Source organism: Tetrao urogallus (assembly GCF_951394365.1).
Source record: "Tetrao urogallus genome assembly, chromosome: 1".
NCBI lineage: Eukaryota > Metazoa > Chordata > Aves > Galliformes > Phasianidae > Tetrao > Tetrao urogallus.
Genome location: NC_136813.1, coordinates 122,846,674 through 122,869,268, shown reverse-complemented (window position 1 = coordinate 122,869,268; position 22,595 = coordinate 122,846,674). Strand labels below are relative to the sequence as shown.

Genomic DNA, 22,595 nt, shown 5'->3' with positions numbered 1-22,595 from the left:
AAACAGAAATCGGCATGCTGAAAAGAGTATTTTGCAAGAAGACACCATTGCCATCGCAGTACAAGCACTTGGACTGAGATACAACAATGCAATATTCTTCTGAGTTCATTAGTGCAAGTTTCCACATGTGAACCCCATGTGGAATGCTGCACATGACAAAATGTAAACAACAGAGAAGGTTCTATTCTCATTGGCATGCCAGCCTCGACATCCACCCCAGCACACCTGCCCTCCCCCCCTTCATATAAAAGTCTTTGAGTTCCCTTATAGTTCACAATACCTTCCACATCAGCCCTGCTGGAGAACACAGACAGGCTTCTTCAACAAGAAGGAAGAGCCTAAAGAACAGCAATCACAATTTCCAGATACCTAGAATGAAGCTGATCAAACTCTCAGCACACCACATCCGGAGATCAATTATAGCAGCCTGGAGTCCATCCAGGATTTTTTTTTTTTTTTTTTAAATGCTTTCTCAGGTATCTTTTACTGTGAGAAAAACTCTTAGTTACAGCTGGGATTCCAAATGGCATGGCTTTTCTCAGAGCTGAAATAAAACAAAGCTCCAGTACCCAAGACGAGTGGCAGAATTATTTGTCACTAATTGTATCAACAGTATGAAGCAAAGCCTATGCCACATTTTTAGATTATTTTGCTCAGTTGAAACTGGATGGGAAACAAACAACAGAGAACAATACAAGCCAAATAGGACCTCTGAATGGTTATTCCATCCATACTGAGCCCAAAAGGCTCAGAAGGCAGAAGCCTTTGTTTTGAGAGAAAAGAATCAGAGGTCCAACCTCTGAAGGCATCAGCACCTTCAACATGGATTTAACATTAACAGAAGGTGCAAATGCATAATGCTGTCTAGAATCAGTTATACTGTGAGCTCAGCTACAGTCAAAGCAAATTCAGAACACTGCACTGGAGTAAGAGAGGAAATCATAATATTCTAGGCTGTCCCTCAACCTACGCAAATAATGCTTTCACTTGTTTATATACCATCCCTTTCAAAATCACCATGGTGAGGCTGAAGGGAGAAGGGGCTAAATAAGGTAATATACAAAAATAGAGATGTGAATAAAAAATTGTTTGGTTAAGAATATCTTAATTTGATACTCACAGCGGTTAATACTAAAGCATTAAACTCACACTACACAAAAACAGGAGGTATGTCAAAATCATACTGAGAAAATTGGCTTTGCCTAACACAAATCACGAGCAGTTAATACAGCAAAGAAACTCCTTCCAATGATCAAAACATTTATTTCTTATGGATAGTTGCTCCACTGAAAGTTAAATGCTTCCTTACTAGGAAAAAAAAAAATATATATATATATATATTATATATTTGATTTGCGTGCTGTGGTATCAATATACATTGAATGTACTGCAAGGATATATTATTCATTTACAGTAAAACTAACAATCCTTGGTTAAATTTATAGTTTATAAATACACTGTCTCTATTATATGTGGTAAAAAAATATTTGACATTTTGTGGGCACTAGGTCAAAATAAGGGTTTTTTTTTTTTTCCCAGGGACTAAAAATCATTCAGGTATGTGCATATTACCCTTGTCAATCATGTGAAAAATCACACTGACCTGGTACAAAACAGGATCCTCATGTTGGCAAAATTAATGGAATAATGTATAGCATGACATTCATTGCACGACAAGGCTAATTAGGAGGGGGAAAAAAAAAGAATTTACAGCAGCCCAGTACTTTAAATAAGGATAATATGATTTAAAGTGACATGGGGGGGAAGAAAGGATGTAGAAGAAATGAGAAAGGCTAAGCAGTACTAAAAAAAAAAAAAAAAAAAAAACCAAAAAACCAACTTTAAAATATACCCAACAAAAATCATTGAAATTTCAGAAGCAAGGAGAGAGCTCAAAATGCTCAAGTTTGGTAAATGTATTGAAGAAAAACAGAGGTGCAATCTTTTAAAAAATTGTGTCATTATTCTTCTGGATTCACTGCTACAATTGTTGTATTCCTGTAGAAAACAAAGCCCTTTGTATAAGGTTATTATCTGTCCTGACTGCATTTTCAAGTTTAACTTAGTTGCTGGCCCTCTGTAGCTAATATAGAGGGTATTTGGCTACTTCCAAGTATCTATGGTACGCTGCTCTGAGACGGACTTCTTTATTATTAATTACTTTAAACATTTTTGGTATTGATAAAACCCACATCTCACCTCACTGGACAAGTGACACATACCTGGTCCTTCCATTTCACTATGTGCTCAGTCACTTCACTGGATTAAGGCATGTTTTTGTGTTCAATTTGCAAAAATAAAAACTTTTTGTACAAACGTCTGGGTTCTTTTATACAAAAATTTTTCTTATGGCACAAGCAGCAGTTGCTGTTTAAGAAAATATATAAATATCCTTTTTTTTTTTTTTCTTCTGTACAAATATGTCCAGTATTCCACCACCCGACTTAATAACATTTAACTGTACACTGTCCTACCTCATCCCTTGCCAAGAACTCCCCCCTCCCTGGTAGAACGCTTTGTATTTACACTTCCACGGCAGAGGCAGATTGCGGAGGGGGGGCTGCCCCTCATGAGGAGTCCGTGCAGGGGGACGGCGGCGGTGGGTAGAGGTGGTGAGAGTAGCTCCGCTCTGTGTACGGGGAAGGGGGGCAGCTCTCGTAGTTCTCCTCCGCTGACAGGTACTGGCTGCGCGGGGTCGGAGGCGGTGGGACGGGCTCTGAATCATAGTTCAAGTCACTGGTGTAGCCCTTGGCCATCGCGGCCGTGACCCTTCGGCTCGGGGCATAGTCACTGTCACAGACATCCGTGCTACAGGGTGTTGTGGGAGGTGCAAAGTGGCGGTAGCTGTAAGGCCTGTAGCTGTGGTAGGGAGATTTTTGGGAAAAGTGTCAGCAAATGGACTGAACATTTTGGGTGATGCATCCATGAACAAGAGAGGCAAGTAGGTCAAGGTGAAAAGAGGCAGGAGCCAACCTCCCTGTAGCAGACCCACAGTATCAAACCCCTCTGTGGCACAGCGCACTTGTTAACTCACCTGGAGAAAGCCCAGCTTTGCACAGCATTGGTCAAATTACAGGAATCGGCGAACAAAATACCAGTTACCAATTGCTTACAGACAATAGTTTTCCTAAGCTGAGGTAGTGAAAATTGCTACTAACAAGGGCACTGTGTGAAAAAAACAGTGTGCTGCAAACTTAGAGAAGACATTCTAGTATCCTTAAATAGAGTAATTCCCAATTTTAACTGACTTTTAAGTTGAGAGAGAGACCAAAAATGAACTGGCACCTTTGTAGCGCTCAGGAGAATCACCTGCCAGAGCAATAACTGGGAGGGAATTTTCAAACACTATCAAACATTTTTAAAAATGAACCCAAGATCATTTAAAGAAAGCTGTATTCTGTTTCTTGGGGAGACCTCATTTCAGCCTTTCAGTATTTAAAAAGAAGCTTATAAACAAGATGGACTCTGACATTTTACAAGGTCTGATAGGACAAGGGGGAATGGTTTTATCTAAAAGAGGGGAAATTAGGAGGAAATTCTACACTCATAGGGTGATGAGGCCCTGGAAGAGGCTGTCCAGAGAAGTTGTGGGTGCATCAACCCTGGAGGCCAGGTTGGGTGGGGCTCTGGACAACACAATTGAGAGGTTGGTAACTCTGCCCATGGATCTAAATAGGCTTTAAGATTTCTTCCAACCTAAGCCATTCTATAGTTATATAAAAGAAAAACTAGAAAGGGAGGTGGTTGGTAACTACAATTGCCAGCATCAAAATCCATAGCTGATAACAGGTGAGGATGCAGTTCCTCTGTATTCAAGTCAGATTGTTAGGAAATATCAGAATTGGCAAAAGTAGGGCTTATTTTTTGAGTGGGGAGCACTCTGAAAACATCCAAGTCTACACTACATCTCTATTATAATTCCATTTATAATTCAAAGAGTCACACCAGCTGACCAATGATCAGCAGGATTCATGCTGGTGCCACAATGTGGCTTTATGTCATTATTAAATCACAAATCATTTTGACGGATTTTTCATATGTCTGCAAGGGACCATTACAGACATACAAACCTTCTGCACAGCAGAGGTCATATTTTCCGCCAATGGAGAAGAGACATCTCTTCAGCCCCAGAGACCTCATTATACAAAAGCTCCCAAAGACTCTGTGCTAGGGAGACATTTCTTTGAGGAGACAAATACAGTCTCAAATCTCACTGACTAGACCTACTAGTGATTTGAGAAGGGAATCTTTACACTCTTGGGTAGTAAGTCTCTTACTCTTTGTTTTTTTCTTTTTGTAACTAGTTATAAAATGATAATGAAAGGAAAGTGAGAAGGATGTGTTCAAAAAAATGAAGATAAAGCTTTCGTGTTTCAAATAATCAGGGAAAATAAGCAAGAGATTAGCAACCTCATTCAGATATTAATATTAAATTCTAATTTGATATATTCTTGTGATTTATCTAGGCCATTATTATGATCTTACTTGTGAAATTCTAGCCTTTGTATTGCCAACTTTCCTCCTATGTGTGTTTGACTACTATTTTTTTTATAATTACATAACAAAGTATTTATAACTATTTATAACATATAATTTATGGCAGGGTTCATTCCAGCATACATTTTTTTGGCTGTAAGTTATCATGATACCAAGTCAGCATTTAACTAATATGGTGAAGAATTAGCATTGTTATTCCCCCTAAAGCAAATATACTCAAGAGATGTACCACTAACCCACCCACTGTACGATTAACCTCAAATTATGCTACACTTAAACATATGCTGCAGTGACATGATACATGTGAAACAATTTAAGCATCTGTTTTAGCACTCGCAGCATTAAGGCCTTTGATTACAATTCTTATGGAGCAGGGTATGTCTGCATTCTACATTTCTACAGTAGCTGCTTTGATCCTGACAGATGCTATTGTAATAATAATTACCTGTAAGATCTATGAGTGGATGGGCTGTTTGAAGAATAACCGAATTCCATTGTATAATGTGAACGTTCGGTAGCTGGTGATGGTGGTGGGTTCAAAATCTAAGAAAAAATTAAGAAAATTTGCAGTTAAGATATGAATGCTGCTGCAGTTTAACCTGGTTGGTGGCTCAGCACCACAGAGTTGGTCACTCACTCCCCCTCCTTCCCAGTGGGATGAGGGAGAGAATCCAAGAAAACAAAGTAGAACTTGTAGGTTGAGATAAAACTACTTACTAAAATAGAGAAAAGGAAAGTAATAATAGTTACAACTATGCATATTTATAAATATATATAACAAGTGATACATAAGAAATATGTTCTCCACCCAATGACCAATGCCCAGCTAGCCCCCTGTCCACAGAAAGAGAGAGCGATGAACTCCCACTCCCTTCAAAACTCCTTCCACTTTATGTCATATGGTATGGAATATCCCTTTGGCCAGTTTAAGTCAGCTGTCCTAAATCTGTTCCCTCCCAGGTCCTTGGACCCTTCGCTGCAAATGGCCTTGGCTCTATAAAACGCTGATTAGCTGCAGCTATAAACACCAGTGTGCTACAACATTGTTTTTCTCCTAGAACCAACACAGCATCATACCAGACACTCCAAAGAAAATAATTTCGTCCCAATAAAATCCAAGACAGAATGTGAATCAAGAGAACACCAGTGTTACAAACTTCCTTTTTAGTATTCTTACTTGAAGAACTATATGCATAGTCCCTCCCAACAGGAGGATTTTTCTTTTGTTTATTCCCCAGTTCTTTAATAAATGCTGGCAATCCTGCTTGTTATTCCTGTAATAGAAGATATTAAGCTATTCTCAAAAATGCTGACTGCTGTGTATTTTGACATAGCCAGTGCTGAAAAGGAAAGTTTAAGCTAGCTGTTCAGTACAACATAGTCACTAGCGATATCACTGCCCTAGGAAAACCAGCAGATGTCCACCCTTGCTAGCTTGTAGGCCTTCAGTACCACGCTGTTTTAGAATATTTGTAGTTTGCTAACCAAGGCAAGCATTTGTTCCCTACACTGCCATACTCTTAGTGCATGAACAGAATTTTGGTTAATTTCAGGATATAACAAGATGAGTTATTTTCAGAATTGCATAACAGACAGTTGAAGATTTTAATCTCTGCTGACCAAGCATGTAACTCTAACATACAGTAGTGGCTTGTGGACTTCATATAAAATCACTAAAACAACCACCAGATGTTAAATTAAGTAGATACTGAACCCTCTAAAGCTGGTAACAACTTTCATATAGCATCTAATACAGTAATTTTCTGTTCTATGTCTATAGGAATATTATGGAGTTGAAAGACACTTGTTTGCTTTGGAACGCGAGAGAAAAGTTCATTTTAATTAATTCAAGAGCCTGTAGAGACTCCAACTACGGCGTTTTCTCCAGAGGCACTTGATGGAGTGTAATGGAGATCACTCTGCCAGAGTTGCTCAACATTTACTCTGATTTTTTCATCTCTCCTGATATTTAATCTAAGACCATTTTTTTCTGGTGGTAAATCTCTATAAAGCTTTAAAAATTAGTATAAAACTCCCATATTGTTTTATAAAGAGACAACCTCTTCTCCCTTCTCTTCCCTTCCAAAGTCACTCTCCATATTCAAACAAATCTTTTATTCTAGAAAGGTAAAACCAAGCATGAATCTGTAAACAAATTATCTCCAGGAACCTCTCTCAAAGTTAGTAAAGATCTATGAATAACAGAATAACTTACTGGAGGAAAGTAAGTGCCTTTAGTACTTGAAGAACTACTGGAAGATGCTCCAGTGACATGGGCCCTGTCATAGGGTGGCCCACTGCTCCCTCCCATAATGCTGAGGGAGCTGATCACAGATTTTCCTCGAGACATCCCTAAAGAAGAGCAAATATGTATGTCAATATTCAATTCTTCAAAGCAAACAGAGAAAAGAAAGATTAAAGAAAAAAAGCTGGTAGGATAACAGCAGTATCAGTGCAACTGCTAGAAGCAAAACTAATCTTTTCAGTATTAAGAGCAAATTCAGTGCTCTTTGATTGAGAAACAGAATGAAGACTGTCAGGGGATAAGCATGTTGGTTTTATGCATCAACAACTGAACTGCAGGATCTGGCACTTGTCTGCACTAAAGCTGCATGAAGAGAACCAGATTCCTTTCACTTGAACATCTGTAAAAGACTTGAGAGAACAGGCATTCAGGCATTATTTCTATGTCCTGGAATAAAACACAAAACTGACTCTGACCACAACAACTAAGCAACTGAAATTCAAGCAGGAAAAGAGAGAGCTTGTTCTTTTATTTCTGTATAGGTAAGTAAGATTTTGCTGCTGGACTGAATCATGCTTCCATAGAGTCAGAACAAGAAACAGACAGGTATGTAATTGTTCTTGAAATAATGCAAATTCTCCTTAAAGACTCTATAATGAAAGCAGGTTACTACAGAATGTAAAGATATTTGGTGAATTCTTATAACCCTGTACTAGCCTCAAAAACACTTATGTTCTAACTGCAACCCGCTGGATCCAGCACCACAAGTTACAGTTCATATCTAATCAATACATACAAAAGAAATGCATACATATGAAGTGCACTGTTGCAGCCAAATCTTATTTTTTAATCAGCAGTAGCATCATGCATGTGAACGGGTATCAGAAACTTCATTATCAAATAATGAAATAACCTGAAACCAGTTATTGCTGGTTATTTCTGACTTTACAAGAAGTTTTACAAATATAAAGATCCAATCTACAATTCTAATAATTATACAATCTTTAAACAAAGTCTTATGAATATACCTCCATGTACTTTACCATGATCTGTCATGACACCTTGCCAGTGTCATAAAAAGAGGCTTCTTTTGCAGCAAAAAAAAGAACTCCCATGGTACATATATTTATTTGAACTTATGGTTCTGCTAAGAATCTGAATGCTTGTGAGTGGCATAGAAAAGATAGAAATTTATTGCAATGGACAGCAACAATCCTCAACTGTCCTGTCTCTCAGTGGCTTGGCAGGAAGAATAATGCTTCTGGAACCAGTGTCTCCTGTGCATACATGCACAGTATCCTCAGCTATAACTATGTGAGGTCAAAGAGCAAAACAAGGAACATGCTGTTTACTCACCAGGAAGAGACCCTGACAAAGAGCTTGGGTGAGGCACATAACCAAGAGGTACAGAGGCTGGTCCATGTACCACATAGTCATTGGTCATTGTCTCTCCATCCCCCTTCATGCGTGGGCACAGCACCCTCTGGCAAATGAAATACATTGCTCCAACCACAAAAAGTGTGAGGATTACACCAATGATGGAGCCTATCGTGTTGTTGGGCTGTGGCGCAGGCTCCTCTGTAGTGTCTAGAAAAAAAATTAAATTATACTGTAGAAGCTAATCCAGCAGCTTCATACATCAACATCAGTTTTCACGATATCATTCAACAGCCTCCACTTCCATAGGCAGATATCAGATATCATAAATGAATTTATGTTAGGAACAAACATACAAGTGAACAGGCCTGTTTGAAAACTCCGGGAAGCCAGTAGGGCCGCCTGTGCACATGAATAGTTCCACATGTGCAGAGGTTTTAGAATGGGATGCCAGGAGATGAGTAAATACACCCATGTGCAGGGGCGGGGGCTCATGAACCAGGTTCTGAACTAGCTGCCCTTTGAGCTGGGTGAACAAGACCTGCAGCCAGGACTTCAGATTGTACTGTGCTACCATTAACAACAGTGACAAGTAATTTTGCTTTGCTCTGTCACACAACCCCTGGGTTATCAGTCTGCTTAACAGATTGGCATTCTCTGTTCTGAACTGTGTAACATTTACTTAGTAGAGATGATATCAGTAATTAATTTTGGGTTTGCTGCTATTTATTTAATTACCTAACCCATTCTACATCTATCCCACACTAAAGGATACATCTTCACATCAGCTTTAGAAGTGCCAAAGTGTTGAATCTGTATCCAAAGTAATTATTCCTTACAGCTAAAATGATCGGCTTTCCCTACAATACCAGTTCTAACCAATGACACTTATGGGAATAAATGACAACTCCCTGCCTATCCTTAATGAATTTGACAAGAAAAGCAGACTTAAAAGAATATTCCTGTTCTAGTTGGTATTTTACATCTTAGCCATTATAGAAAGCCTTTTCCTCAACATATTTCCTTCTCCTAAAAAAAAAACAATTCCACACTTTAACCAACCTGTCACAGTCTACAGTGATTGGTAAACAGACTTCTGATCATACTGGAAGAAGGACAGTGACCAGTGCAACTTTATTCCAGGCAGATTTTATATCATAAAAACAAAAATGTCTGAACCATAAAAAAGATAATTACATATGTATGTGATAAAGTTGCTACTAACTTCCTTACATGATAGCACATCTCTTATTACTCCTTCTTAAGATCAAGGCCTTGCATTTTCAAGTCATGTGTCACCTGTGATACATAGATCTCCAACACAAGAAAAGATGACACCTATTTACAATTTCTTTCAAAACACCAACAGTGAAAATGAACTTTCAAGCTGGAATTTTAAAGGCAGTGTTTTTCTTGCACAATCCTGGAGATTTCAAGATAGTATGTATCACGCTACAAATCAGAAATCAAGCTCAAAATTACCTTTTTTTTTAAGAAGCCAAGGAAATTTTAGAAGGCTTATTCTGTAAACAGAGTGCTGACCTCATTATAAAAGTACCTGCTGCTAATCTTTGTACAGGAAAACCATGAAGCAAAACGGTTTTATATAAAAGCCTCACACTATAGTGCAGTATTTAAAATCTTTTTCTTTCTCAGCATACAAACTCATTATCATAAAACAAGCTTCTCATTTCTTTTAAAACTTTACAGTGTTATGTGAAAAATTTGACTGCCTTAGAGAGGATTAATTCAAAATACTAGTTAAGTCTTTGATTCCTATTCTACTACACTTATGTACTGATTGCATAACAGCATCCATTTTGGGTACAATTCAGATTAAAATTAACTCACTGAGAAGGTAAGAAGTACATTTCAGATAATGCAATCAAGTCTCAGGTTTTGTACTTACAGCATCCTTGCTCATCTGAGCTGTCACTACAGTCCAGGTTGTGATCACATTTCTTGCTTTTACCAATGCACTGCCCGCTGGCGCACCGGAATTGATTGGTTAAACAAAGCACTGGGAAGAGAACCACCCCACAAACCAAGAGTCAGTATCAAAGACTTCCACTCTTTAAAATGATTAAGGAAAGTAGATACCAAAGCATACAATCAGGAATATTTTGGGAGAGCTTAGTCTCCTGTTAGCTTCATTTCTTGAAGCAGTCAGTGGTATATAGAAGTCCCTCATGCTAAGCATGCCAAAAAAGAAAAAAAAGACACTGGACCCTACAAGGAAAAGTCACCTCAGCTGACACAAAACAGACGCAGAAGGCCACAGGTAGGATATAGGTGAGGATATGGGTACTTATCTTAGGACATGGTTATGGCAAAATGACTTTAATTACTTCACTCTAAATATGTACTACAAGAAGAATTAAGTTATTAAAAATAAATCTGCCAAACCACAATGTTAAAATTGTTTAAGAAAGATAAATGTGGTTTCTCAATGCCCTTGTGCACTACTTGTAAAATAGAAGACTCCTTGATCATACGACAATGTATTTCACTTGACATTATGTTTTAAAACTGAAATGGAAGACAAGACAAATCTGGATCTTTGCCATTACACTCAAAAACTAAACTGCTGCTATGGGAAAAAAGGTGCTGTAGACAAAGTACTGGCTGCTGCTGTTTACACATAGTTTTGCCCCGTTTCACGTAAATTTTAAATTCTTCCCAATTTCAGTTGAATTAAGAAGTTAAACTATAGGCTTTTCTGGGCTGCACTCCACCTGAACATTCTGAGTAACAGAGACATTTCGAAGATGATAAACAGCCCTTGTTCCGATATCTCTAGTCATTGGATGATAACTGGGAAACTAACCTGCACAAAGCATTTTCAGATGTCAGCATGCATCTGCCTAAAAAGCATCCTTCATCACAGAGGAATTTCTGCATCTGTTTATATATTTTTGTTTGAGCTGGAGCATATCTTTTGGAAAGAAATTCATCCTTAATTCAAAGACTCTTAGTCTCTTCAAAGAAACTGTATTGAAATAATATATTGAAGAGGCATCCATTCAAGCTTATAAGTTGTCCCTACAATTCCTTACTATTTGTGCAGTGAGGAAAAAAAAGTCGAGTATTCTAATGCTGATATAGTACTAGGGTAGTTCAGACTCCTTCAGCATAACCTGCCCCTTCCAACACAAAAATTCCCTAATTCTCATTGTGTCGGTAATAGCACTTCTCTACATAAATATAGCCTAACTGCTCTCTCTTACTGTACTCTGAAGTGGACATCTCCAGGAATCTCATCTGTCTCTCACTCCCACTTACTGAAAAAAGTTTACTCCAAAGTTACCAGGTTTCAGAGCTCTAAACATACAATTTTTTAAGAGTACTTTCCACAAACATAGCTTAAACCACTATGCAGGACATGAGCAGGTGGAAAAACAAAAGTATGGAGCTGTGAAATAATTTCCCACTCAATAAACTTGTGACATAACAGCAGAAATTAAAATCCTTTGGAATTCCATATTCTGCAATAGCTTTGGTAACTTTCATAGCATCCCCTGTGCAATTTTGTTTCTATCATACTTTGAAAGACCCTCTGTACCTTCGCAGCTCTTCTCATCTGAGTTGTCCTGGCAATTTGCTTCTCCATTGCACCGGAGGGCACTGTCTATGCATTGTCCACTTTCACACTGAAACTGGGTGTCTGAGCACACTGGGCAGTTTTTTTCATCACTATGGTCTTCACATTCAGTGAAACCATCACAGCGCCAGGCCACTGGGATGCAGTCAATCTCACCTGTGAAACAGGTGAATTGCTGAGGGGAGCATGTTGGAGGTTCTTCAAAAATCAAGCAAACAAACAAAAAGTAAAGATTCAGGTGAACAATCAGCAGATCACAACAGTTAAGGACAAGAATAACTTAGCTGCTTTGACATCAAGAAGCTGGTAAACATGCAGCATCATAAGATGATTTCCACCCCCTCTGTCTCTAATCATCTGAACAGGTCTTGAGCCTCACGTGACAGATGCAAGTTCATGTCAGTGGAGTCTCGTTAGACAAAGAAGAACAGAGAAACACGAACACTAAAAACACAATTCATTTCTTCCCACCTCAGCCTCTTTTATCCTTCTCCATAGATCTCCAAAAGTCTTTTCTTAAAGTCAACATACTTTTCCTCTACTCCCCCTTTCCTGCAGCACCACTGCATACACAGTTGATTGTTCACTTTCTTAATGCTCAACAGTCATTGTATAGACAACATTAAGAGATGTAATGTGCTGCAGATGGATGTGCTGTGACTCAGTGTCTAGTTATGCGCCCTTGACAGCTCTGTTGAGTCAAAATTCTTCTAAAATGACAAGAAACTGTTACATTTAGTTGCCTTGCTATCTCAACACAGCTGTTAGTTATTTAACATTCACTACTGTAACTGTTAATCTCAGGCAGTAAGTAAGCATAAGTAAGCATGTATTCCTCTCCTCCACTTTTTTTTTTTTTTTTTTTTTTTTTTTTTTTTTTAAGTCCCCCTTTCTTCCTCTCTCCTTTTTGGCCTGGTGTTAAACTTGTTTTTTTATTACACTTGAGAGAATATCTGGATTATGTTAGCTCTTGTTCCACTGTGAGACCACACGTTGCCTTGATGCCAAGAAGATTGCACAATAAACTCACTCAGTATGTTGGCACAAAGGGACTGAAGTACCAAAGTGCCTTTCCAATCTCCCATTTCAAACACAACCTTGGAGGCACCAAGCACGTAGGCTACTGTCATCATGTCACCATGGAGGAGGCAACTTGCCCTTCTGAGGCTGCAGTTCAGAAAGACGTGGTGAATTTCAAGAGTAAAGAAAGGAAGAATTAAATGGCACAGACAGTAGATGGGGCAGAACATAGCAGAACATGAGAGCTATTAGCTGAAAAACAAGAACATGCACAGTGATGCAAAAAGTAACAAAGAATTATACAATAAAAAAATCAAATTGAAATAATTCAATTGACTTAAGTAGAAAGCATGAACAGAGATCCTTATTCTACAGTCAGCTAATGAAATTATCCTGTTCTTTTACTCCTCAAAACTTGCAGATTTAGCTTACTGGAGTGAGGCAAAGAGATGAACATGTAAAAACGTGTTACAACACTGTCGTGTTATTTCTGCTCAGAAGTGACCCTAAACCGGAGACCTCCCCACCCAGAAGCTGCAAGCTCAGCAATCCAGAGCACGGGAAGGACTTACCTCCACAGGACAGCTCATCCTGCAGCAAAACAAGGTGGACTGGACAAGAGCAGCGTGTGGTGCCATCGCCCTTCACAATGCAAATGTGTGAGCAACCACCATTATCTTGAGAACAAGGGTGCTGTCCTGGGATTTTAAGAATAAAACAAATAGGGAGTACAACTGCAATCACACTTGTGAGGATGAGTACATAAGATAGTACTGTTCTATTCCTTGCCTTTTCAATTTCCTCTACTTCAGATACCCTACAGTAATTGGGGAATCTGGAAAAAGCCAAATCAGATTTACTTTCTAATAATTTGGTACGTCCTGTGACAAGAAATCCCCATCTCTTTTCAAACCTTTCAGTGATATCACAGGACTCTCCTCATTACTCCCTTCTCAATGTGCAGGGCATTTCTAAAATCAACTCTGAAAAACTTGTGATTCAATGTATTATTTATCTTTACACAAATAATTATTTACCTGTGACCTAAAACACTGAGAATTACACCATATGGCCTTTTAAGCTAGTAAACAATACTCAAACCATTTACTCTTGTGTGAGGTAGAATAAGCTCTTCAGCAAAAAGAGCAACATTAGTAATAAAAAGTTGCCTTGGATTCTATACTTCTTTAATTTTTTTCCTATCAAGAACCATTAAAAAAAAGGAAACCTTTCTAATTAATGAATTCTGAAGCTTTCACACTATCTCCAAAATTCAAATTAACGTGCTCTAGATAAATAAGTCTCTTCATTTTAATGTTTAATAGAGACAACATACTTTCCTTGGAACTGCTGACAGATTTACTGAGATTAATAGCAAACAAAACTAGTAGTAGTCTGCACTGATGCTTTAATTAAACATCCCCAGACATCTTTCTACATATTTCTTGAAGGCATACACACAGCCTATTAACCAGGCCTATTTTGTCCATGAAAACAGCAGCTCTACTGCTTTAACCATCTAGCTCCCTTCATTTCAAGTGAGTGTGTGCAGGGAAAGCTATATCCCTGTGAGCAGAAAACTTTTTAAAGTGCAGGCATATTAAGCACAAACTGTTACTTAACACACACTTTCTTTGTGCAATGCAGTGTCCACCATTTAGTTTCAATATGAACTGACACTAACAAAAATTTTTCCTTTTTCTTTCAAGGCTGTGCAGGAAAGGTAGCTAGTCCACTGAAATATTTACAACTAGTAAAGGGCCCTATGAGCCCTCAGAACTCCAGAAGGAGTTAAGTTCTAATAGTGACAGCTTTGATACTCTGTGTCAGTAGTCTGCCACATTCGTAATCCAGACAATCCTCTACTAGGAGTTACAGTATGTTCCCACTGTGCCTATATACACTCAAATCCCAGGTACTTGCATAGGAATAACAACAAAGTTGTCAGAGCAACAAAACATGATGCTTTGTGATAGTTTGCATGTCTACTGCCAACCACACTAAGGAGGCAAACAATACCATTCTAGCAATATAACAGATGGAATTATACTTCTGGCCCCTTTGATTCACACTGATGTTGATCAGTGATAAGGAAAAGCAGGCTTCATCTCTCTTAGTCATTACCTGCCTCCAGTCCCACAAGCACTGTTTTCACTTGCAAACAGGAAACTGTACTTACTGTATTCCTGAACGTTAAGCTCTTTCACAGCATGAATGTCACTGAGTTGTGCAATACGAGCTTGGACCTTTGTACGTCCTTCTCGACCAGTCATATCAATCTTTTCAATCATCTGCTGTTGTCTGTCAATCCAATACAACCAGTTCTCAAATACAGTTAGTCCCACAGGTTGCAATATATTGGAATCTTCCAAAACAACTCGGTTAGCACCTGCAGAAGGAGAAGAGTGGTTTAGCTCAACTGGAATCAACCAAAATACTATCACAAATGTTTTCTGTAACGTTCACATCATCATTTTCTACTACTTTTACACTACTAGTTAAAGCCAACTATAAAACTACATGCAATCTTGGGTCCTCTGATGTAAAACTGATGCTTTGCAGACACATGATCTTTCTTCTAAATCATTTTCATCAAAAGACAGTTCTTGCGCTTCAGATACATTTTCTGTATTTAGAAACTATATGGAGTTGGGGGCCCAGCTCTCATGAGACTACTCAGCCTTTTATCAGTGCGATGGTAATTGTTATTTCTTTTCATTCATCTATTCTTTTTTTAAACTGCTTTGTCTTGGCATTCAGCAGGGAATAAGAAGACATTATTAACTTGAGTTAACAAATGCAAGATAAAATACAAGTGAAGACAAAGTAATTAGTACTTTTCACACAAATTATGAGATTAAGGTAAACATTTGACTTTTGACTTCTTCGTATTTTTTTATTTCAACTAAATTATCTTCACAAATGTTTTTGTGCTAAATTAAGAACATTCCATTCTTTCTAGTGAAGACTTACTTTCTTCAGTTCCCTCAGCAAACATCAGCACCAGTCAAGAAGCCTGACGCCTCTGAAAGCATTTGCTGACTTTTATGCTACATTACCCATGGATTGCAGTCCATATCAACAGAAGACAGCCCACAACTGTTTCAGAAGTAACACTGAAGACCGCCCAAAGATGGTGAAGGCTTCATAACTCACATGCAATGGTCATTATCACTCAAATATTCAGTAACGTTTACTAGACTCTGAGCACAAAATTACTCACAGACATACAGATTTTGCTTCAATTTTGAAATGCCATAACAATATTACAGTTCAAAATTAGCCCAGAGCTTGAAAATACACATCCAAATCCTGTTGTTTTCAGGTATTTGTGCTCACTGCTATGCTTATTTCTATTTTTAATATAGCAGATAATAGTTTTGCATATGTTCTTCCACAATATAATTTTCAACAAGTTGTAATATTTTTTTCCTGTGAAAGTATACTAGTATAAATGAATACCACATAAGAGTTACATGGTATCTGTACCATAGTCATAGAAGATACTGTTATGAGACAGAAGACACCTATTTTATGATTTTATAATTTTCTCAGGTTCATCCCTCCATCTTTGGCTTGTTGAAAACTTTAATCAACAGTATGCCAGGAAATGCAAAACAAATTAAGCTACAAAAAATGTATTTATCTCAATTTTACCAAATGTGTATGGAACTTTTAAGCATTTAGCAAATGGTAACATCTAAAGCAGACGATGGAGATTTTAATCCTCAGCTACACAGGGCTCTCATTTACCAATTTGGAATAACACCAGCAATGATCTGATTAAGAAATAACACTGATGTATTCTCAAGGAATCCAGACTGATGAAGAAATTAATAGCCTGAGTGATGCAAGGCAAACTGAAGATCTGCAACAGTCCTCATGAATATGAGTCATCTTACAGGGAAAAGGTTAGAAACAGCAACCTGCATCTTTAAGAGAAAAATAACTCAGCTGGGAAGTGGGGAATATGCAAAGATGACAGGAAAGAATATAATTTAAACTAAGACCTTGACCTACCCAAATGGAGTCTGCACATACCCTGCTCTACTATGCTCATTTAAATCAACATGGCATTTTGCAAAATGCTCCTAACGCTCTGAAACTTAAAATTTTCTCTATATTACTGTTTTAATCTTTCTTTCTAACATTTGTGGCCAAGTGTAACTGATTATTTCTGAATAAATTGAGACACTAAAATCTCACCTTCCATAAACCAACAAGAGCATCTTAACCTGTCTCATCCAGATGCTAGCCCCCTTTATTAGGAATGTCAAGTGAAAGGGAGATGTTATTAAGAGTTTTGTCTCCTGGCATCACTATTCTCTTTCCAGCAATACCTTTTAAGACTTACAAACAAATGAATACAAAAAACAGGACACACCCTCAGCACATTCCATTTCCAAATAAAAAATGACTTAATTCTAGAATCATCAGATATTTCCACATCACACAAATTATTCTGGAATAAAAAAAAAAACAACTTAATTTCCAAATAGTTTCCATAGTCAGAAGCTAATTTCAGTCATCTTTTTGTAAACAACCCTCAGCTATGTGAGGAATCTTCAGTAGGATGTGAGGAAGCTTCAGTAGGAACTCCAATTTAGGCAGTACAACTGATACCCAACTGAATGCCCAAAGAACAGTGAGTAAAAGAAGGACTGTGCCACATGAAGACATTCTATTTCTCTTTCTCTTTAGGAGTACTGGCATCTATGGAGTCAGCATAGCAGGAGATTGTGCACATTTTAAAGAAGATAACACATGCAAAAAATTACTTTGCCAGTCAAAAGACTCTATTAATCAGCATTCCTAAGTGCAGGAATGCATCTCGGCAGTTAGCAATTTATCGTGGTGATTATAGCAATCTATTTGTGGTGCAGAAGCCAAAAAAGCAAGAAGGGTTTTGGAAAGATTTTTCATAATGTTCATCAAAATGAGGAGCTCTTACTTCATGACATCAGTAATCCAACAATGATCTTTAAACAAAACAAACAGGGAAAATGGCTGATATACCACCAGATGGTTGTACTGCTTGAAGGGACAATGCACGGAGGAAAGAATTAGGCTCTTTTCAGTGGTGCTCAGTGCCACGATCAGAGATAATGGGCACAAACTGGCATACAGAAGGTTCCTTTTGAACACCAGGAAGCAATTCTGTGCTGTGTGGGTGCTGGAGCTCTGGCACAGGTTGCCCAGAAGCTGTGGAATGCCCTCCTGCAAGATGTTCAAAAGCAATCTGGACATAGGCCTAGACAACCTGCTCTGGGTGATCCTGCTTGAGCAGAAGTGGGACAAGATGAGGTATCCTGAGGTCAGCTTATGCCTTGTGTTTTAAAACACAAAGTAATCAGGGTATCACAGTTCATAAGCAATCTTGAACCTTCCAGTGACATATGCAAATCATTGGGGGGGAAAAAAAAAAGTAATGTTTTACTAAACCAACAAACATGAAATAGTGAAACATTTTCCAAAACAAAAACTTATTCTTGCAACTTAACAAAAGACTGAAAACCACACTGGTGCCAATGGGATTGCATGCCTCCACTTTGAAAGAAGGTATCCATGGAATACTCAAAACTACCAGTATATGGCTAAGTTTTCAATTTCGCTCACAGATTGCAAAGTATATCCTTATTTTCTTATGCATTCAGTAATAGCTGAATAACACTCAGCAAAAGTGTGTTATTCAGACTGGAGCTGGACCTACTTCAGGGGAAGTAGAAATTCTGCTGCTGACACCCGCAGACAGTAATATGAGGGGGTTTATACCAACGTGTCATAAAGAGATGGGAAGGTATGTGTTCAGCCAACTCGTATTACAGTAAATTGCTATCCGAGTCACAAGAAGACAGTTGACGTGATCCAGCAACTAGCTGCATCTAACTAGTAAACAGGAGATGTCTGTATCTCTTCCACCTAGTCTAACTGCACAATTTTGCCTCTTCTCTTGCTCAAGTTCTGGTTGCTTGCTGGATCAATTCAGCTTTTCATATCAACAGAATACTTTTCTTTGTTTCTGTTTTTCTACGTTGCTGTTAGCTTATAGTTTTGTTTATATAGTAAATAGAGCTAAATCAACTCATAGTGGACAAGCAGCATAACCAACATTAAGGAGCAGGCAAAGAGAACTATATGGCTGGAAGGACTTGGTTTTTTTCCTTTTGAGAGCAGAAAAGCATTAAGTCTTACTTTACTCTTCTCACATTATGTCCCAAAAAGGATGGACACATAATTAATCTGCACACCTGCTGCTTTAACTCAGCAGGAAAGACTTCTCCATTAACAAGAAACTCCCAGTTTACAGATCACTGCACCAAAAACAATGCCTATAAAAGAAAACCACTTCTCCCCTCCCCTTTCCAAAACTGCTGCAATTTATTTGCGAGTTAACATTGGGAAACCACACAAAGGTCTTGCAGTGAGAAACTGAAGTAAACAGCAAGTGTAACAATTAATAATGCAAATCACAGATAGAGGTACAAGACTGCAAAGGCACGTTGGATGAATCATATGCATTCCCTGGCTGGGAATTGAGGGAGCAATTAGAATCACAGTACAGACTCTCTATAGCAGGAAGGAAAAGACAACACCTTTCTCTACATTCCCCCACACCCACCCCACACAAATGAATCACTGAATTAAAGTGCTACTCTACCTGAAAGGTCGCTGCTTTCAATTCTCCGCAGGTCTGAATCAGCCCAGAACAACTTGCCTAGCTGGCTGTCAATAGCTAAGGCAATAGGCTTGCTCAAACCACTGAAAAAAAGGACCTCTCGTTCAGTTCCATCCAGTGCTGCTCTCTCGATTTTAGGAGATCTTTCCTGCAGGTTGGTGAAATACATGTATCTGGAACAGTAATGATTAGAGGAAAACAGTTTAATTGACCTTTCCATATTTTTGCTATATGACCAAGACATTTTAGCAAATGTTACAGTTGCTTTTATTCAAACAAACAGAAAACATCAGTTTGATTCTTAAAACCTTCTGCTTGAATTTTGCCATATTACTATTTCTGCTACTTACCCTTTCTCTGGATTCACCACAATGGCCCTGGGTCTATCTTGATCTCCTTTGAGCACCACTCCCATGGGTCTCCCATCCAAGCGTGTCACGTTGATGACATTAGTAGCTTCACAGGTCCAGTAGATGTAGCGGCTGTAGATGTCAATGCTCAGATCATAAGGCTGCATGTCTAGGTTCTGATTGGGAACTGGACTTGTCACAACAGTGAGGCTCTAAAAGGGAGAGAAGAACAACCCACAGAAGAACACTTAGCAAATATAATTACCTGCATTGGATCTGGCTATAGATAACACATCAAATTATTGCCAAGGGGAAGAAAAATGCCACCAAAATATTAGCATAAGGTAGGAGATACACAGGACCAGTTGTTCCATTAAAACTTTTGATTAGATTTAGTGACTTAGTCCTGACAGTTTGTTTTAATGGCAATCAAGTGGTTGCAACACACAACATTCAGCAAATCTGACCAAAAAGTCCAAATACCCACCATGTTGGAGATTCAAGCTGAATTTCCCTGCCTCCTCCCCTTTCTTGACAACACTTAGTTTGGATAGACCCAAATCCAGACTGTATAGCATTCTGAAACAGAAACACCTACATCCCAAAGCTGCAGCAAAGAAGATAAAAAAATACTGGCAAAGTAAGGCCAGACAGCACTTGAAATTCCTCTCACTCTACTTTACCATCACTGCCATCAAACTTGAGAGAAATAAAATAAGGATGAACCATAAATGGGAAGAAAATTGCCAAGAAAATGTATAAGCTAGCAAGTTCTCATACCCTTTCTTTCATTTTCTTTTCTTCCTTTTCTTTTTAAGTTATTTTAAATACATAGTCAAAGTGAAAGACTAACTTAGACTGTCAACAAACTTAAAGAGGATTGTTAAAACACAGCCTAAGATAACCTTCTTGGAAAACTTCATGCTTTTGACATAAGTAACCTCCACTCTCTCATTGTCAAATTAAACTTCACTGGAAGATCTGCCTAGCTTTCTTTTTTGGCTTGACACCTTTATGAAAGGGTGTGTCTAAAGTCCTGAATTTGTTTACCCTGCTAAAGCTGGCCCGCTACATCTCTTAGAGGTCACGAATTTCAACCTTCCCTCGTGTCTTTGTGGTTGACAACAGCTCTCTTCCTACGCCCATCAGAACCTAGAAGGATTTAAACACAACCATATGCTGACAAAGTCCCAGCCTCTTTATTTTAGAGTCAATGTTTCTGTGCCCTTCTCATTTGTAACTTTTCTGTCACTCTCTTGACATGTTCATTTTCTACGAAGAATCTTCTCTTCTATGCTTCATGACTCTCACATAGGAGTGTCCAACTGCCACCAGCCAAAAGACAGGGATATGCAAATAATGCATGAAGGACCAGAGTATCTTTAGGCCAGCCCCAGTTTTCCATGTTTCATTTCCTACTGTCAGTAAACTCCCAGTTTACTGACTGAGAACTCCATAAACTCTAGATGCCACTTGTTTTGCCAAGAGCCAGCTGATAACCTACCAGAAACCTGTAGATCTAAATTATTTATGTGTCCTCATACATTCTTAGATACAGAGCATCTTTTAAAAATTCTACTGCCCACAAGTTACCTGGCTGCCATCTTCCTGTGCCTTCCGAATGATATTCTGCCGTGAATCAATCCAATACAATTGCTTATCCAGGGGGTCATAATCAATGGCTCGAACATTTCGGAGACTATGGATAGGAAGTATGATATCTGGACTCTGCTGCTCATCTATCACCATGCGATTAATTGCATTCTTCTGACTGAACAAAAGAAAGGTTGTAGGAGCTTGATAGATAAAAAAAAAAAAAAAAAAAGGAGAGGGAAAGGGTTACACACAGCAATAGCATTGAGTATTTTTATGCTCAGTAAAAGTTACTTTATAAAACACAGTGTCAAAAATTTCATTCCTCTCATCCTCCTTTAAAAACAAACAAAACCAAAAACAAACAAAAAAAATAAAGACAACCCAAGTATATCCAAAACACAACACAAAAAAACCCCTCTAATTAGCTTGAAAAGCCTTTTAAAGGATTATTACAAAAATTTTAACATAGACGTGACTAGCAAAGATAATTTTGTAAGTTGCAAGTCTAGTAAATGTTAAGATTTCTGCCAAAATTACCTCACTAACAGTCAACTACACCTCTCAAGCAACAGCCATTTGTCATTCTAAAGGTATTCCAGGAAAACACAGCTCCACTATTTTGAACTTAAATTTTTTGCTAGGTATGAAAAAATGTTTTTGGTGTTTTTGTTTTGTTTTTGTTTTTCAATTCCTTTGCCTGCAGAAGAAGCTGATCAAAACACAGCAACAGCTCCTTATTTAGAGGTTACAAGGATCAGAGATTGCCATTTGGTGGTTCCATCTTGTTACTGCAAACCCTCTCTATTGCTACCAGAATGGAACAATGACCAATTCATAGCCTGTGTGCAGGTTGGGTTTTTGAAGGAAAAAAAATTTCACTCTTCTCAGATTTATCTATCTTGCTTATTCCTTGGTGCTTATCTAAGAACACCGACTGCATTCAAAAAAGCATCAGATAACTTTCCAGATGCTCAGCAAAAATTTCCTGGAAAAATGATACTTATTCTTCTCTATCTGATGTTTGATAGTATTATCAAAGTCAGAAAATAAGGGCTTCCCATCCTCTTTAACTGTAATTTAACAGCTGTATCTAGCAGTAAGCATGTAAGGCATAGTTGTTTATTACACTATTAAAAAGAAATTACTCCCCGTATTACATAACTGGGTCAGAAAAGTGTGGATGTAGTTAAACTCCCCCCTTTTTACGCAGTACTCTTTTCAGCAATGGTCTAC

General features: G+C 38.2%; 1 protein-coding gene across 5 annotated transcripts in view; it reads right to left on the bottom strand.

Moving 5' to 3' along the window:
• Positions 1-2,520: 2,520 nt before the first annotated feature.
• The window catches only part of LRP6 (LDL receptor related protein 6), a gene marked incomplete at its 5' end in the record, with an annotated part of 128,230 nt that continues 108,155 nt past the window's right edge, over positions 2,521-22,595 (bottom strand). For 3 of the 5 annotated variants that reach the window (XM_079549373.1, XM_079549377.1, XM_079549375.1), the window contains 11 exons: positions 2,521-2,859; positions 4,943-5,040; positions 6,713-6,849; positions 8,099-8,329; positions 10,029-10,139; positions 11,682-11,918; positions 13,313-13,438; positions 14,920-15,129; positions 19,399-19,589; positions 19,767-19,978; positions 21,360-21,562. In XM_079549373.1, the coding sequence (XP_079405499.1) occupies positions 2,568-2,859; positions 4,943-5,040; positions 6,713-6,849; positions 8,099-8,329; positions 10,029-10,139; positions 11,682-11,918; positions 13,313-13,438; positions 14,920-15,129; positions 19,399-19,589; positions 19,767-19,978; positions 21,360-21,562 (2,048 nt within the window). In that variant the 3' untranslated portion in view covers positions 2,521-2,567. The remainder of the gene's footprint in view (positions 2,860-4,942; positions 5,041-6,712; positions 6,850-8,098; positions 8,330-10,028; positions 10,140-11,681; positions 11,919-13,312; positions 13,439-14,919; positions 15,130-19,398; positions 19,590-19,766; positions 19,979-21,359; positions 21,563-22,595) is intronic. The other 2 variants (XM_079549374.1, XM_079549376.1) reach the window with 2 other exon arrangements.